Source organism: Eschrichtius robustus, chromosome 8, assembly GCF_028021215.1.
Source record: "Eschrichtius robustus isolate mEscRob2 chromosome 8, mEscRob2.pri, whole genome shotgun sequence".
NCBI lineage: Eukaryota > Metazoa > Chordata > Mammalia > Artiodactyla > Eschrichtiidae > Eschrichtius > Eschrichtius robustus.
This window is the reverse complement of record NC_090831.1, coordinates 119280920-119299729: the sequence shown is the minus strand read 5'-3', so window position 1 is coordinate 119299729 and position 18810 is coordinate 119280920. Positions and strand designations below refer to the sequence as shown.

The window sequence follows — 18810 nt, the reverse complement described above, 5'->3', positions numbered from 1 at the left end:
TTACCTCAACATAATAAAGGCCATATATGACAAACCCACAGCCAACATCATTCTCAATGGTGAAAAACTGAAACCATTTCCACTAAGATCAGGAACAAGACAAGGTTGCCCACTCTCACCACTATTATTCAACATAGTTTTGGAAATTTTAGCCACAGCAATCAGAGAAGAAAAAGAAATAAAAGGAATCCAAATCAGAAAAGAAGTAAAACTGTCACTGTTTGCAGATGACATGATACTATACATACAGAATCCTAAAGATGCTACCAGAAAACTACTATAGCTAACCAATGAATTTGGTAAAGTAGCAGGATGCAAAATTAATGCACAGAAATCTCTTGCATTCCTATACACTAATGATGAAAAATCTGAAAGAGAAATTAAGGAAACACTCCCATTTACCATTGCAACAAAAAGAATAAAATACCTAGGAATAAACCTACCTAAGGAGACAAAGGACCTGTATGCAGAAAACTATAAGACACTGATGAAAGAAATTAAAGATGATACAAACAGATGGAGAGATATACCATGTCCTTGGATTGGAAGAATCAACATTGTGAAAATGCCTATACTACCCAAAGCAATCAGCAGATTCAATGCAATCGCTATCAAACTACCAATGGCATTTTTCACAGAACTAGAACAAAAAATTTCACAATTTGTATGGGAACACAAAACCCCAAATAGCCAAAGCAATCTTGAGAAAGAAAATGGAGCTGGAGGAATCAGGCTCCCGGACTTCAGACTATACTATGAAGCTACAGTAATCAAGACAGTATGGTACTGGCACAAAAACAGAAAGATAGATCAATGGAACAGGATAGAAAGCCCAGAGATAAACCCAGGTACATATGGTCACCTTATCTTTGATAAAGGAGGCAGGAATATACAATGGAGAAAAGACAGCCTCTTTAATAAGTGGTGCTGGGAAAACTGGACAGCTACATGTAAAAGAATGAAATTAGAACACTCCCTAATAGCATACACTAAAGTAAACTCAAAATGGATTAAAGACCTAAATGTAAGGCCAGACACTACAAAACCCTTAGAGGAAAACATAGGCAGAACGCTCTATGACATAAATCACAGCAGGATCCTTTTTGACCTACCTCCTAGAGAAATGGAAATAAAAACAAAAATAAACAAATGGGACCTAATGAAACTTAAAAGCTTTTGCACAGCAAAGGAAACCATAAAGAAGACGGAAAGACAACCCTCGGAATGGGAGACAATATTTGCAAACAAAGTAACTGACAAAGGATTAATCTCCAAAATAAACAAGCAGCTCATGCAGCTCAATATCAAAAAAACAAACAAGCCAACCCAAAAATGGGCAGAAGACGTAAATAGACATTTCTCCAAAGAAGATATACAGATTGCCAACAAACATATGAAAGGATGCTCAACATCACTAAATCATGAGAGAAATGCAAATCAAAACTACAATGAGGTGTCACCTCACACTGGTCAGAATGGGCATCATCAAAAAATCTACAAACAATAAATGCTGGAGAGGGTGTGGAGAAAAGGGAGCCCTCTTGCACTGCTGGTGGGAATGTAAATTGATAACAGCCACTATGGAGAATAGTATGGAGGTTCCTTAAAAAACTAAAAATAGAACTACCATACGACCCAGCAATCCCACTACTGGGCATATACCCTGAGAAAACCATAATTCAAAAAGAGTCATGCACCACAACGTTCATTGCAGCACTATTTACAATAGCCAGGACATGGAAGCAACCTAAGTGTCCCTCGACAGATGAATGGATAAAGAAGATGTGGCACATATATACAATGAAATATTACTCAGCCATAAAAAGAAATGAAATTGAGTTATTTGTGGTGAGGTGGATGGACCTAGTGTCTGTCATACAGAGTGAAGTAAGTTAGAAAGAGAAAAACAAATACCATATGCTAACACATATATATGGAATCTGAAAAACAAAAAAAGGTTCTGAAGAACCTAGGGCAGGACAGGAATAAAGATGCAGACGTAGAGAATGGACTTGAGGACACGGGGAGGGGGAAGGGTAAGCTGGGACAAAGTGAGAGAGTGTCATGGACATATATACACTACCAAACGTAAAACAGATAGCTAGTGGGAAGCAGCCGCATAGCACAGGGAGATCAGCTCGGTGCTTTGTGACCACCTAGAGGGGTGGGATATGGAGGGTGGGAGGGAGGCGCAAGAGGGAGGGGATATGGGGATATATGTATATGTATAGCTGATTCACTTTGTTATACAGCAGCAACTAACAGAGCAATATAAAGCAATTTTACTCCAATAAAAATGCTTTTGAAAAAAAGAACAAAGCTGGAGGAATTATGCTTCCTGATTGTAAACTATATTTCAAGTAAAAGAAGACACATAGGTCAAGTGGAACCAAACAGCCCAGAAATAAACCCATGCATATATGGTCAATTAATTTTCAAGAAAAAAGACAAAAACATACAATGGAGGAAAGACAGTCTTTTCAACAAATGGTGTTGGGAAAACTTGATGTCCACATGCAAAAAGAAGGAAACTAGACCTCTATCTTACACCATACACAAAAATGAACTGAAAATGGATTAAAGATTTTAACGTAAGACCTGAACCATAAAAGTCCTAGGAGAAAACATACGGACAAAGCTCCTTGCCATCCGCTCTGCAGTGATTTGTTTTGATTTGACCCCAAAAGGAAAGGCAACGAAAGCAAAAAAGTAATAAGTGGGACTACATTGAACTAAAAAGCCTCTATGCAGGAAAGGAAGCCATCTTCTGCAAAGGAAACCATCAACAAAATTGAAAATCAACCTACTAAAAGGGAGAAAATGTTTGCCAATATATCAGATAAGGAATTAATATCCAAAATATATAAAGCACTCATACAATAGCAAAAAAAAAAAAAAAATTAAAAAATGGGCGGAGGATCTGAATAGACTTTTTTTCCATAGAAGACACCTACAGATAGACAACTGGTACATGAAAATGTGCTCAACCTCACTAATCATCAGGGAAATGCAAATCAAAACCATAGTGAGTTACATTCACCTCACACCTGTTAGCATGGCTGTTATCAAAAAGACAAGATAACAAGTGTTGTGAAGGCTGTAGAGAGAAGGGAACCCTCGTGCACTGTTGGTGGGAATGTAAATTGGTGCAGCCACTGTGGAGAACAGTAGGGAGGTTCCTCAAAAAATTGAAAACAGAACTTCTATCTAACCCAGCAATCCCCCTTCTGGGTATTTATCCAAAGGAAATGAAAATGCTAACTTGAAAGGATATCTGTGCCCCCGTGTTCACTGCAGTATTATTTACAACAGCCAAGACATGGAAACAACTTTAAGAACTTTAAGTGTCCATCAGTGGATGAATGGATAAAGAAAATGTGAGATTTTATAAACACACACAGACCCACACAGGAATATTACTCGGCCATAAAAAAGAAGGAAACCTTGCCATCTGCAGCAACATGGATGGACTCTGAGGGCATCATGCTAAGTGAAGTAAGTCAGACAGAGAAAGACAAACACAGGATGATCTGATATATATGTGGAATCTGAAAAATACAATAAAAACCAGTCTCATAGATACAAAGAACATACTGGTGATTGCCAGAAGTGGGGGGGTGAGAGGGTGGAAGATACGAGTAAAGGTGATCACAAGGTACAAACTTCCAGTTATAAAATAAATAAGTCATGGGGATGTGATATACAGCATGATGACTATAGTTAATAATACTGAATTGAATATTTGAAACTTGCTAAGAGAGTAGATGCTGCGTGTACTTTACACCTCTAAACTAGAAACAGTTTGACTTTCTGCCTTTAAGAAAATGAAAATGCAATATAGCAATATAATTTTTGAAAAGTTTCAAGAACCACTGTAAGTCTAAATGCTGTTTTATAGGATACAATTTTAATAGTAATAATCCTGCCAGGAGTTCCTATTTTAAAGTGTAAATTAGCAATTTTTAAATAGAAAGTTTGTCTCACGTATATACATACAAAGACATTTTTAAGATCTCTAGTTCAAAAAATTAAAATCGTAAAGACCAGTCACAGTGAACTGATTTTAGAGGTAGTCTGGTTTGCTTTTCTGCTAATGAAATCTCAGTCACATTTTCTTAATGTATAGCCATTACTCCAACGAGGCTAAGCATCTTCAGAGAATAATTGATGGATGTAGAGCATACAGTGGTTCCATTATGTTGAAGTAGTTAATGATGTCCAGTAAGTCTAATTAACTCCTAGAACTTAACCTAATATTCCAGGATGGTAGGGAACCTTGGGATTCATCATAATAGGTTCATTAAACATGTACCTGTGTGGTAGAAGCAGTACTACTTTAAGTCTTTGAGTGGTTTTATCGGTCTCACTAAGTCATCCACTTACCCTACTCTGTCAGGCTGCTGACAGTGCTATACTTCAGGGAAACAGACCAGCATCAATTCTCTTTCTAGAGCTCTTCAAAGTATTGCTTTAACCTCCCATAGTAACATGTGTCTAACAACTTTTATGATCATCATAGCCTGTGGATTTAACCTCTCTGAGCTTCATTTTCCTCATCTGTAAACTACCGATAAAAGCCCGCTGTACCTTGAACACTGTAAGTGCTCAGATAATGTCTTGAATGAATGAGAATTACTCCATCCCAAATACCACCTCTTTGAGTAGCATCTCCCAGACAAAATTTGTTCACTCCCTTCTCTTTTACTCTCTGTTTTGTTGATTTTTAGATACATTTGCATTACCTTTTAAATAATTTATTTTTATAAGATAACCAGTGTCAATCTACAGATTCTTGGGAAGCCAGGCCTCTGGGGGATTCCTCCCCATTCCACTAGAATATACAGCCCATTCCAGCTCCATCCTCATTAGCTCCTGCCTCATGCTTCCATCCTATCCACTGAATTGGACTATATATACGTCTTCACCTTTTACTAAAATGTGAAGTCCTTGAAAGCAGACACACTCATGTTTGTATCCTTAATGCCAGCACAGGGTATAACCTTCATAAATATCTGTCAAACAAATGAGTTTGTACATGTATGCAGATGACACCTGAAATGATTTTAAGCATCACACATAACGTAGCCTGGCAAAGTTTATCTCATTCTGTCTCTCAGCTAGCTATAAACTAGTCACCTGAATTTTAAGGCATTTGCTTATTGTTCAAATCATGACATCTCTCTTTTTTCATTTTAAAAGACTTTTAAGGTAGGAGAGGAAAATCTGATCTACTTTATTGACAAAATAACAGAAGAAAGCAAAAGGGATGGAAATTCCTTGAATACTTACTGTGTGTTAGAATTTTGACTATATAATCCATACAACTTCTCTGTGACGCAGACATTATTATCCACATTTTGCATATGAGGAAACTGAAGTCAGAAGCTTATATAACTGAGTTCATATAGAGCTAGAGAGTGGTAAAGCCCCGGTTTGAACCTAGGTCTGACTTACTAACCTCATCATGACGGGGTTCATAGTTTTTGACAGCGAGATGCCTCCTCTGTAAAAAACACCTGAGCAGAACAATCACACAGGTGCAGAGGGAACAGATGCTTCCTGCTCTTGCTTTCCAATGCTTGAGAGCATCAGAGGCCTCCAAAGTACTCCTTTACAGTCTGTCAACCAGTTCAAAAGAGCACAGCCCACTAAACCAGCTTGCAGAGGTAAGGTAGGAAGCCAGGACAAATGGCCCTACCTCCCTCCAACTGACGGGAAAAGAGCTGAATACTTGAATTCTACCAATTTGCCAGCCTCTGCTTTGCAGTCTTCAGTCTTTCCAGCTTTAGAGAAAAGCTATAGGACATCACTGAAAGCAATAGAATATTAAGTGCCTAATTCTCAACCTTTCCTTTGGGAAAGAAAATACTTTGAAATAATGGATGAAAATTATAAAATCAGTTTTCATGTTTCTCATATTTTTAAGTTCTGTTTCTCTAAAATATGAAAAGCTCAGAGTCAGACTATGCCCCTGTGTTCCCTAATATAATCCACATTAAATTTCATTGGAAGAGGAACTTAACCCGTCCTCACCAGCCAATATTCTATCAATCATTACACTACAATTGTCCTTAAAACAACTGATGATGATGTCTTTGAAGCAAATAGATAAGACACAACTTTTATATTCAGACAGAGCAAGCAATTTTAGGTTATGTTTATCACAGATTACATGGTTGCTTATAGTTTTACACATAGCAATCACTTTTATTTTTGTCTATACTTAAAAACAGGGCTTGATCTGAGTGACTCGTTGTCTCAGAACAACTATGTTTAGCTCTGCTGTACGCTCTGCAAACAAAAATGGAAAATATCTGAATCTAGATATGTTCTAAATGTTGAATTGAAAGTAAATGTTCAGCTAGCCAAAGTTTTGGACAAGTCCTCTGGAGTAGAAATGAAAAAGTAATTTGTGAAGGAGTGACATCATCAAGATGGAAACATAGGTCGTTCCCAACTTCAGTCCCCTTCACAAGAAGACCAACTAACGACTCTCTATAGACAAGACACCACTGTGAAAATCCTAGAACACAGGGGTGAGGCTGAAGGCACGCCCTGTATCACAGAGAATGAGGCAGGACCACATTAGAAAAGTTAAGAGGCGCAGCTACACTCTGACCGCATCACTCCTCCCCCAGGCTGGCTCCCCAGGCCTGCAGTTCCTCCGGGGGAAGAGAAAGTCCAGGTGGACACCCAGCTCCTCCAGCATCATGGGTCATTTCTCAGGATGCCTTCTCAGGTCTTGCCTTATGGGCATCTAAGGGGACTTGGGGACGTGACTGTGACAGAGAAGGGGGAAGGGATTTATAGCAACAAGTGCTCGGAGTGTGGCCCTGTTCCTACTCCCAGTGGTGCCCAAGCAGAAGTCCCAACCAGCAGCTCTGCTCATCTGCAGAGCCAAGATGGTGGTCCATTCTGATCAGGGAACTTGGCAGGGCACAGATCTGCCTGATTCAGGACCCCAGACAGTGAGCCCTTGCCAGCCATGGAGCCTGTTCTGCCACTCCAGCTGGACAGAAAAGCTAATTCATAGCCCCCCGCCCATTGCTGAATACAGCCTCCAGCCCTGCTGACCAGGAGACCTAACCAGAGCTCCTGGGAATCTGTGTTAGCCCATCCTGCAACCACAGTTACAGCAGCACTTGAATGGAGAGCCTGGCCAGTGGCCCTGCCCATCTGCAGAGCCAGGATGGTGGCCTGTCAGGCCAGGGAACTTGGTGCATGATTCTACCTAATTTGGCCCCCAAATAAGAGACGTGCCAGCCTTAGAGCCTGTCTGGTGGCTCCGCCCAGGCAGGGAAACTAATTCATAGCCCTACCCACTGTTAAATACAGCCTTCAGCATGCCCAACCAGGAAACCTAACCAGGCACATGGGAAACTGTGTAGCCCAGGGTTCCCCAACCCCTGGGCCGCGGACCAGTATCGGTCTGTGGCCTATTAGGAACTGGGCCGCACGGCAGGTGGTGAGCAGCAGGCTAGCGAGTGAAGCTTCATCTGCCGCTCCTCTTCGCTCCCCTTCGCCCCCCCTTGCATTACCGCCTGAATCATCGCCCCCCCCCCCCCCCACTCCCGCCCTGGTCCTTGGAAAAATTGTCTTCCACAAAACCTGTCCCCAGTGCCAAAAAGGTTGGGGACCGCTGGCATAGCCCATCCTACTGCCCCACTTACAGTGATACCTGAGCAGAGAGCACAGCCAGTGGTCCTCACCATTTGCACTGCAAAACCAGCAACTCTGCCTGGCCAGAGAACTTGGCGCACAATCCTGCCTGATCTGGGTCCTTAAACAATGGGCTGTGCTGGCCGTGGGGTCCATTCTGCTGCCCTGGTCAAGCAGGGAAGCTACATCATAGCCCCAACTACTGCTAAATATAGTACCGAGTCCTGACCATCCAGGAAGCCTGACCAGAGAACCCAGGCAACCACAGAGCCCCATCCAACAGCCTCACTTGGGCAGAGAACCAAGCCAGCAGTCCTATCCAACTGTTTTCAGCCACAACACATACCCCACAACCTCAGAGCTCAGGCAGTGGCCTTGCCCACAAAGAAGACCCTAATAGCAGGCTCCCCCTGCCCAAGGAGTCTGTCAGCTCACATGTCCAGAACCCCAAGCTGAGCTGGCTGGTGAAGGACTGTCTCTGCCAAGGCACACCTGTAAAGTCTAGAAGAAGAGACTGTTTACTCAAATGTGCAGATACCAATGTAAGAAATCAAGGATCAGAAAAAATCAGGTAAACATAACACCACCAATGGAAACTAATAAAATGCCAATAACTGACCCTAAAGAAATGGAAATCTATGAACTTCAACGAATTCAGAATAATCCTCTTAAAAAGTTTAGTGAACTACAAGAAGACAGATAACTTAACAAAATTTGGGGGGAAAAAAATGCATGAACAAAATGAGATGAACAAAAAAAATAGAAACCATCAAAAATAAACCAAACAGAAGTCCTAGAGCTAAAGAATACGATGACTGAACTGTAAAGTTCAATAGAGAGCTTCAAAATCAGAATTGACCATGCAGAAGAAAGAATCAGTGACAGGGTATTTGAATTGATCCAGTCAGAGGAACAAAAGAAAAAAAGAATGAAAAAGAGTGAAGAAAGCCTATGGAACTTATAGGACCCCATCAGAAGAAACAATATCTGCATTATGGGTACCCCAGAAGGAGAAAGAGAAAGGGACAGAAAGTGTATATAAAGCAATAATGGCTGAAGATGAGGAAAGAAATGGACATACAAATCCATGAGGCCCAAAGGACCCCAAATAGATCGAACCAAATAGTTCCAAAAGTCAAAGACAAAAAGAGAATTTTCAAAGCAACAAGAGAGAGAAAGCAACACATTACATACAGGGAATCCCCATAATGGGCAGATTTCTCAAAAGAAACTTTTCAGGCCAGGAGAGAATGGGATAATACATTCAAAATATTGAAAGAAAAAAAGTCTGTCAACAACAATACTATACCTGGCAAACCTGTCCTTCAGAAATGAAGGGGAGATAAATAAGTGCCTGAACAAACAAAAGCTGATTGAGTTTATCACCACTAGGCCTGCCTTACAAGAAATGCTAAAGGGAGTTCTTCAAGCAGAAATAAAGTGATGCTAATTTACATGATACAATCAGATGAACACAGGTATAAGACTTCCTGGTATTGGTAAATAATTGAAGTTATTTAATATGGTAACAGTGGTGCATAATTCTCTTACAACTCTAGTTTAAAAGTTTTTAAATGTATTTAAAAAAACCCATAACTTCAATAGTCTGTTACTGTATACATAATATAAAAAAATATGTAAATTATAACGTGATGGGGGAGAAGTAAATTGTAATTTTAGAAATGCTATTGAAGTTAAGTTGTCATTAGCTTAAAATAGGATATTATAAATATAAGATAGTTTATATAAGGCTCATGGTAACCACAGAGGAAAAACCTATTACACAAAAGATCAGGATCAAGTGAAGTATACCAATACAAAAAAAGTGTCATCAACACAAAAGAAGACAGCAGAATAAGAAGCAAGGAACAACAGAGCTACAAAACAGTCAGCAAAACAAGTAAGAAAATGGCAAGAGTAAATCCTTATCCATCAATAATTACTTTAAGCATAATGGATGAAATTCTCCAATCAAAGACACAAAATTGGATGAATGACTTAAAAACAATATCAAACAATATACTGCCTACAGGAGACTCACTTTAGGTTCAAAGACACAGACTGAGACTGAAAGGATGGAGAAAGATATTTCAAGCAAATGATAACGAAGAAAAAACAAAGGTAGCTATACTCATATCAGACAAAATAGACATTAAGCTAAAAATGACAGAAAGAGAAAGAACTTCACTATATAACAATAAAGGGGTCAATCCATCAAAAAGATACACCAATTGTAAATATTTATGTACCCATCCAACATCAGAGCACCTAACTATATAAAGCAAACATTAACAGAATTATAAGGAGAAATAAACAAATAAACAACAACAAACAGTTGGGGACTTTAATACCCCACGTTCAGTAACCGATAGATCATTCAGACAGAAAATCAATAAGGAAACAATGGATTTGAACAACACTGTTGACTCAGTTGTAACAGACATATACGGAATACTTTGTCTGACAACAGCAGGATACACATTCTTCTCAAATGCACACAGAACATTTTCTAGCATAGATCATGCATTAGGCCACAAAACAAGTCTTAGCAAAAGATTAACCAAGACTGAAGTCATACCTAATATCTCCTCTGACCACAATGGTATTGAAACTAGAAATTGGTAAAAGGAGTAAAACTGGATAACTCATGAATACATGGAAATTAAACAGTACTATCCTGAACAACCAGTAGATCTAAGATGAAATTAAATGAGAAATTAAAAAGTATCTTGAGACAAATGAAAATGGTAACAAAACATACAAACTTATGGTATGCAGCAAAAGCAGGTCCCAGAGGGAAGTTCATATCTATAAATGCGGACCTCAAGAAATAGAAAGATCTCAAATAAACAACCGAACTTTTACACCTCAAGGATCTAGAAGATGAAGAACAAACTAAGCCCAAAGTTGGCCAAAAAAGGAAATAAGGTTTAGAGCATAAATAAATAGAGACCAGGAAAGAAATAGAGAAAACTTAATAAAACTAAGGGCTGGCTCTTTGAAAAGATAAACAAAACAGACAAATCTTTATTGAGACCAACCAAGGGGAAGAGAGAGATCCCAAATTAACAAAATTTTAAATGAAAGGGGACATTACAACTGATAATATAGAAATACGAAGGTTCATAAGAGTCTTCAGTGACCAACTATACACCAACACACAGAAAAAGTGGATAAATTACTAGAAACATAGAACCTATCATGACTGAATTAGGAAGAACTAGAAAATCTGAACAGACCAATTACTAGTAGGGTATTGAATTGGTAATCAAAAATCTCCCAAAAAAGAAAAGTCCAGGACCAGATGTCTTCACTGGTAAATTTTACCAAACATTTAAAGAAGAATTAACAGCAATCCTTCTCAAAATATCCAGAAATACTGAAGAGGAGAGAACACTTCCAAACGCATTTTACAAGGCTAGTATTACCCTGATATCAAAGCCAAATAAGGACATTACAAGAAAAGAAAACCACAGGCCAATATCCCTGATGAATATAGATGCAAAAATTCTCAACAGAACAGCAAACCAAATTCAGCAGCACATTAAAAGGATCATACACCATGACCAAGTAGGATTCACCCCTGGGATGCAAGGATGCTTCAATATATGCAAATCAATAAATGTGATATATTACATTAATAGAATAAAAGATAAAAATCATATGATCATCTCAATAGATGCAGAAAAAAGCACTTGACATAATTTAACATCTGTTCATGATAAAAACTCTCAACAAACTAGCTATAGAAAGGGAATGCACCTCAATACAGTAAAGTAAGGCCATATGTATCAAGCCCACAGCTAACATCATACTCAGTGGTGAAAGACTGAAGGCTTTTCCGACAGGACAAGGATGCCCACTCTCACCACTTCTATTCAACATGGCACCGGAAGTCCAAGCCAGAGAAATCAGGCAAGAAAAAGAAAGAAAAGGCTTCCAAATTGGAAAGGAAGACCCAAAATTATCTCTGTTTCTAGATGACATGATTTTATGTATAGAAAAGCCTAAACACTCAACCAAAACAAAAACAAAAAACAAAAAACTGTTAGATCAATGAATTCAGTAAAGTTGCAGGATACAAAATTCAACATACAAAAATCAAAAGTATTTCTATACACTAAGAATGAATTATCTGAAAAATAATCTCATTTACAACATCAGTGAGAACAATAAAATACTTAGAAATAGATTTAACCAAGGAGATGAAAGATCTCTACACTGAAAACTATAATATATTGATGAAAGAAATTAAAGATTAAAATAAATGGAAAGATATTCCAGGCTCATGGATTGGAAGAATTAATATTGTTAAAATATCTATACCACCCAAAGCCACCTATAGATTCATTGTAATCCCCATCAAGATTCCAATGGCATTTTTTACAGAAGAAAGAGAAATCCTAAAATTCATATGAAACTACAAAAGACCCTGAATAGACAAAGCAATCCTGAGAAAGAACAACAAAGCTGGGGGTATCACACTTCCTGAATTCAAACTATATTATAAAGATATAATAATAAAAGCATTATGGTACTGGCATAAAAACAGACACATAAACCAATGCAGCTGAACTGAGAACCAACACATATACAGTGAGCTAACATGAAAAGAGAGCCAAGAATACTCGATGGAGAAAAGACAGTCTTTTTAATAAATGGTGCTGGGAAATTGGATAGTCACATGTAAAAGAGTAAAACTAGATCCCTATTTTACATCACTCCCAAAAATTAACTCAAAATGGATTAAGAAATTAAACATAAGACCTAAAACCATAAAACTCCTGGAAGAAAACACAGGAATAAAGCTTCTTGACATGGGTCTTGGGAAAAGACCAAAGCACAAAAGACTAAAGCACAAGCAACAAAATAAAAAATAAACAAGTAGGACTACGCCAAACTAAAAAGCTTCTGCACAGCAAAAGAAACAATAACAAAATGAAAAGACAACCTAAGCAATGGGATAAGATATTTGCAAATCATATCTGAGAAGGGGTTAATATTCAAAATACACAAAGAACTCACACAACTCAAAAGAAAAAAAAAAAGTTAAAAATGGCCAAAGGATCTGAACAGACATTTTTCCAAGAAGACACACAGATGGCCAATAGGTACATGAAAAGGGTAGTTAACATCACTAGTCAGGGAAATCAAATCAAAACCACAGTAAGTTATCACCTCATACCTATTAGATTGGCTGTCATCAAAAAGACAAGAGAGAACAAGTTCTGGAGAGGATATGGAGAGAAGGGAACCTTTGTGCACTGTTGGTGGGAATGTAAATTGGTACAGCCACTATGGAAAACAGTATGGAGGTTTCTCAAAAAAATTAAACACAAAACTACCATATTACCAGCAATCCCACTTCTGGGTATATATCCAAAGGAAACAAAATCACTATGTCAAAAAGATAACTGCACTCCCATGTTCACGTTCATTACAGCATTACTTACAATAGCCAAGACATGGAAACAACCTAAGTTTCCATCGACAGATGAATAGATAAAGATGTGATGTATATACAGTGGAACACTGTTCAGCCATAAAAAGGAAACCCTGCCATTTGCAACAATATGAATGGACCTTGAGGGCATTATGCTAAATGAAATAAGTCAGAGAAAGACACGTACTGTACCATCTCACTTACATGTGGTAGCTAGAAAACTCAAATTCATAGAAAAAAAGATCAGATTTGTGGTTACCAGAGGCAGAGGGTGGAGAGAATGAGGTGAAGGTGGTCAAAAGATACCGACTTCCAGTTATAAGATAAATAAGTACTGGCTATGTAATGTGCAACATAACGAGTATCATTGCCAAGGCTGTATTGTATATTTGAAAGTTGGTAAGAGAGTAGACACTAAAGTTCTCACAAGGAAAAAAAAAAGTAATTATATAAGGTGATGGATGTTATCTTGGTAATCATTTCACAATATATACATATGTCAAGTCATTTTGCTATACACCTTAAATTTATAGTGTTATTATATGTCAATTATCTCTCAATAAAACTGGAAGAAAAAATAATAAAAGGAAGTAATTTGTTTTATTGCTATCTGCAGGAAGTTATCTCTGCCAGTCTTATGTATTTTATTTCATGATTGACCCTCAAACATTTGGGGAGAGGGGAGTTCAGTATTAATTCCAAATATTTTCTTAGAGATTTTCTTCTAAGGGAGACTTTTGAAAGTTTTGTCCAAAAGCATGATTCTTTGGAGAAAACATACTCCAAAATAATTGTAGTGACATAGTCAATTGAATTTCATGATTTTGTGTTTCAGCTTATTCATCTTAGTTTTCTATCAATCATTTTTATTCTACTTTCCATAAAGTTGGAGATTATCAAATGAATTTCATTGTAACCTTTAATTAATTGTAACTATTATTATGGACTGAGTATTTGAGTCCCCCAAAATTCACATATTGAAGCCATAACCCCCAATGTGATGGTATTTGGAGGTGGGGCCTTTGGGAGATAATTAGGGTTTGATTAGGTCATGAGGGTAGTGCCCTTATAAAAAGAGGAAGAGGCAGGAGATCTCTCCACCATATGAGGATACAGCAAGAAGGCAGCTGTCTGAAAACCAGCCAGGAAGACAGATCTTACCAGAACTCAACCATGTTGGCACCCTGATCTAGGACTTCCCAAGCTCCTGAACTGTGAGCGATAATGTCTGCTATTTAAGCAACCCAGCCTACGGCATTGTGTTATAGCAGCCCAAAGCCAACTAAGAAATGTTTAGTAACTGGTTCTTTCAACATTACAAAATAAAAAGAAAACATGATTTATAAGACTGGATAATAATGGCATTAACTCAAATATTTCATGCAAAGTAAAAACTGTACCTTCTCATACCCTAATAAAGCTATTTCACTTCTCTTCCCGTTTAAGAATTAATTAGGATGCAACAACGTCTTAGAAAAGCCAATATATATAATATAGTTGTCTACCTAGGATAATCCAAAATCCATAGTCTGCCTTCAGAAAATCAGAAAGGAATTTATGTGCAACTACAAACTAGAGAAATAATTTTGCACTCATGTCCTTTGAGCCCAGGTAAAAAATAGGATTTTAACTTAATTAGTTGCCAGAATCTTAAACGCATTGTTTCATGTTCAGGTGGGTTGTGTGTACGTTGTGCTTCACCGGGGGTTTCCACTGTAAAGCTGGTCCACTGAAGCACCCTAAATTGCCTTTCTGAATAAATGGTATGAAATGTGTAAACTGTTCCCCAGCCCTTCCTCAGAGAGCTGTTGGGAACCCTGGGCCTGGGATGGATGTCAGTAGGGATCTGGTGTGCACCCGGATTCCAGGCACGGTCACCCTTCAGGAGAGCAAGGCTTCTTTCCTTGACAGACTCACTGTCTATGTAATAGTGTCTGGATTTGTAAATTTATGTGCTTATCATAAATATCATTCAGAAACATCATCTCAGAAAAGCTCCAGATTACTGAGAGGCGAAAGCTTCTTGCACTGAGTTACCTGTTAGGGCAATATTCACACGAGGTTCACTCTGTATTCCTGTAGTTTTACTTTGTAACTTCATGTTTGCATTAGTAAACATGTTGACAGTTTACTAATCACGTTAGTAATTAGTAAAGAGTTTGAGTTTTAATAAGTAAACTGTGTGAATTACTGATGTTATACTATCCTATAATACTATTTCTGAATTTTTAAATTGCCTTTTCAGGATTTCCTCAGAAAGATAACAGGCTCCCTCTAGCGGGAAGTGACCATTATAATTGAATTATTTATTCCAAAGCTGTGTAACTTCATAGTTGCACTTTGTTTGAAGGAAAAGGGGCCTTTTCTGACTCTGACATTTGTTTATTTCTCTCCATAACATTTGTTTACTTTTCTAATTTCTTAGCAAAGAAATCAGTACTGATTATCAAGGAATGTTTGTAGGACAGTCATGGTTTCAAGTCATGTTGATAACGTGAACTGCTCTTTTATAAGCAAAGAGAAGTGAGGTTACCAATGGGTGCCCAGGCATTAACTTCAACGAACTTGTTAGGAAATATATATATATATATATATATAAATGTAATTATGTAATTTATAAATTTGTAATTTATGTAATTTATAAATATATAAATTCTAATAATATAACTTAACTCCAAAGCCTTTATTTTCATAATTAAGTAATTTAAAGGATTATCTCATCTTGTGCCCTCATTATATGCTGAGTTTAAGTGGCTTGCTCAAGATTACACATTTGGAAGTCTGCTTTTTGACCTCCGAGTTCTGATTAATTTTACAGAAAGCAACCCTTGTTCACTTTGGCTTTTCTTTATGAGAAAACAATGACCAAAATCCCATGCTTCTTTTGAAAGTAATTAGCTTTCTGCCCCATATCATTTATAATTGAAAATAAAACTGCATTTTTATAGAGCTTAGTCAAATATAAAAATGTTAATTCTGAATCATCAAGAAAAATTAAAATTGCACCCAGGCAAGGAAGTAACCTATTACAGAAATGGGTTTTGGTTTTACAATTGGTAAAGAAAAAACAAAATTTAATGAAATTTAGTATTGAGAGTGACATATATCCCAAACTGGTAAATAACCAATAACCGACTCCAGGAAGACTGGTTATAACAAGTTATAGAAACTTTCAGGTTTAGAATCTCATATCATACATTTCACCTATCCCACATTAAAAAAAATTTTTTTTTGTTGTGGTAAAAGTCACATAATATAAAACATACTGTTTTAACCATATTTAACCGTACAGTTCAGTGGCTCTAAGTACATTCATACTGTTGTGCAACTCTCACCATCATCCATCTACTGAATTTTTCTCCTAAACTGAAACTCTGCCCCCATTAAACACTAACTCCCCATTCCCCCCCGGAGATTGGGATTGACATATGTACACTCCTAGGTATGAAGCAGATGGCTGGTGGGGACCTAACTGTATAAGCACAGGGGAAAAAAAAGGTACAATCTGTTTGCAGGGCCGGTATTAAGTTAACCTATCCCACATTTTACAGATCATCTGTCAAAGTGTGTGCTTAATTGCTTTTTGGTAACTCTTGGCAAAGCCGTTCTCCCCTGGAGGGAGCTTGGCTCTCACCAAACTTTTGTTTTCTTATTTTCTTACAGCAAATCATAGGATTAGTTTTGGAACACTGGTCAGCACTTCCAATACCTACGATGGATCTGGTGTTGTGACTGTGGAAACAGACCGTCCCCTGCTCTGGACCATGGCCATCAAAAACACCCATGACTGACCTCCGCAGCCGTGCCTCTGACCTCATTTGCCAACACCTTCATGCTCCACAAGAACAGTTCACCTGGTTGGCAGGAATCTAAACCTGTCCCTGAGAAGCCCGCTAGTTTTAAATATGTTAATGTTTAGATCATCCAGGTAACATTATGAGTGACAGATCTCAATTTTACAGTGAGGGGGGGAAATCATTATTTCTTAAGCAAGTAAATTACATTCAGTTGGAAAACTAATGTGGATTAATCCACTCTGAAATTCAGGACTGATCATTCTTATGTTATTAATCATTCCATGTATCCTAGGAAACTGTTTTTAAGCTTGAAGCTGAGAAGGCTCTGTTGAGGCTCCGTGGTGTCCCGCACATAAACCTACTCCTGTTCATCCTTAATTGCTTAACACCAAAGGCTACTTCTGTCTAATAGTATTAGCTCTCTCTGTATTATATGTATTCCCTTCCACTGAAAAAATAATTCCTTCTAGCTTCGGATGCTAGAACTGCACCATTTTATTCTGGCCTTAATGGGTTTTGGTATTATCTTTTCATAATAAATTAAAAAATCACTGGCCTGATTATTAAAATTTAAAACAGGTAGAACCTGCCCAGCAGCTTTACATAGCGCAAACCGGGTGTTGCCCTAAGGAAAGGGACCAGCAGCTCTCTTCTTTCGGGTGCTACAACAGAGTGGCGGTTGCGTTGTAAGTGGAGAGTGAACGTGGGATCAGGTGAAGTAGCATGCAGCTGTGCAGTCAGTCATTAGAGAGAACTGTTCATAATTTACGCAAATATATGTGACACTGAATCCAGATGTCAAATAAAAATATTTAGTTATCCATGTACCTGTGGTCCGTTTTTAAGAAAACCATCCATTTTCTCACCTGTATTTTATAATGACCAGTCTTTCCTAATCAGAGTTTCTGTACAAAAAAAAAACAATTTGCTCAGAAGATGATTAGTAGGTATAGTTCTTCACGCCTCTGATCTTGGAGAGCAGCCCAGCGTTGTTAACACTTGCTCTAACCTCCACGGAAGTTACTTTCTAGAGCACATGCGCCACATGTTTACACTTAACCTCTCCGGACCCGTTGCCCCATCTATAAAATAGGGATTATAGGTAGCACCTGTTTACCTTGTCGGACTTAGAAAGGAAGGACAGGTAGATTGCTTTCAAAGATTGTTACGTGCTGGAGAAAAAAGAGCCAACAGAGGGAAGGCACTTCCGTGGTAGAGAAAGTGAAGAAAACTGGCGGAGGAAGAACCCTGGGGAAGAGTAAGAGAAGGGCTCAGAGCACAGGTGAGAGTTGCACATCGTACAGTCAGTACTACAGTGGAAGGCCCAGTTCTAGGCCCTTCTGCCTCTTAGCACAAATGCAGAGCCCAGAGCTTCTGTCCCTCTACTGTCTCCTCCCACCCACAGCAGGGACAACTGTAAAGAAGGCAATGGCTAGAGACAAACTTACGTCACCAAAGGGGAAGGGGTGGGGGAGGGATAAATTGGGAATTTGGGGTTAACAGATGCACACTACTACATATAAAATAGGTAACCAACAAGGACCCACTGTATAGCACAGGGAACTATATTCAACATCTTGTAATAACCTATAATGCAAAAGAGTCTGGAAAAGAACAGATATATATATAAAATTGGATCACTTTGCTGTACACCTGAAACACTGTAAATAAACTATACTTCAATTTAAATAAAATAAATTTTTAAAAAAATAGCTAGAAGAAAGCTCAGTCAAGCACTAGCTCCTTCGCTGGCTCATTTAACTCAGCACCTCCAACAGGAAAATATAAGACCTCCAGGCCACCGCCTCAGACAGTGCCTGCACCAAAAGAAGCCAGAAAGAGGGAGGAGCAGTGGGAAAGGGCCCTCCCAGTACCTGTTACTGAGTTCTGGTTCACATACAGTTTCAGGCT

The 18810-nt window shown here is 38.3% G+C and overlaps 1 protein-coding gene across 2 annotated transcripts in view; it reads left to right on the top strand.

Annotated features, from left to right (window-relative positions):
- TPK1 (thiamin pyrophosphokinase 1) overlaps positions 1–17726 on the top strand; it is a 358052-nt gene extending 340326 nt beyond the window's left edge. For both annotated transcript variants that reach the window (XM_068549611.1, XM_068549612.1), the window contains exon 9: positions 16766–17726. In XM_068549611.1, the coding sequence (XP_068405712.1) occupies positions 16766–16893 (128 nt within the window). In that variant the 3' untranslated portion in view covers positions 16894–17726. The remainder of the gene's footprint in view (positions 1–16765) is intronic.
- Positions 17727–18810: the final 1084 nt, after the last annotated feature.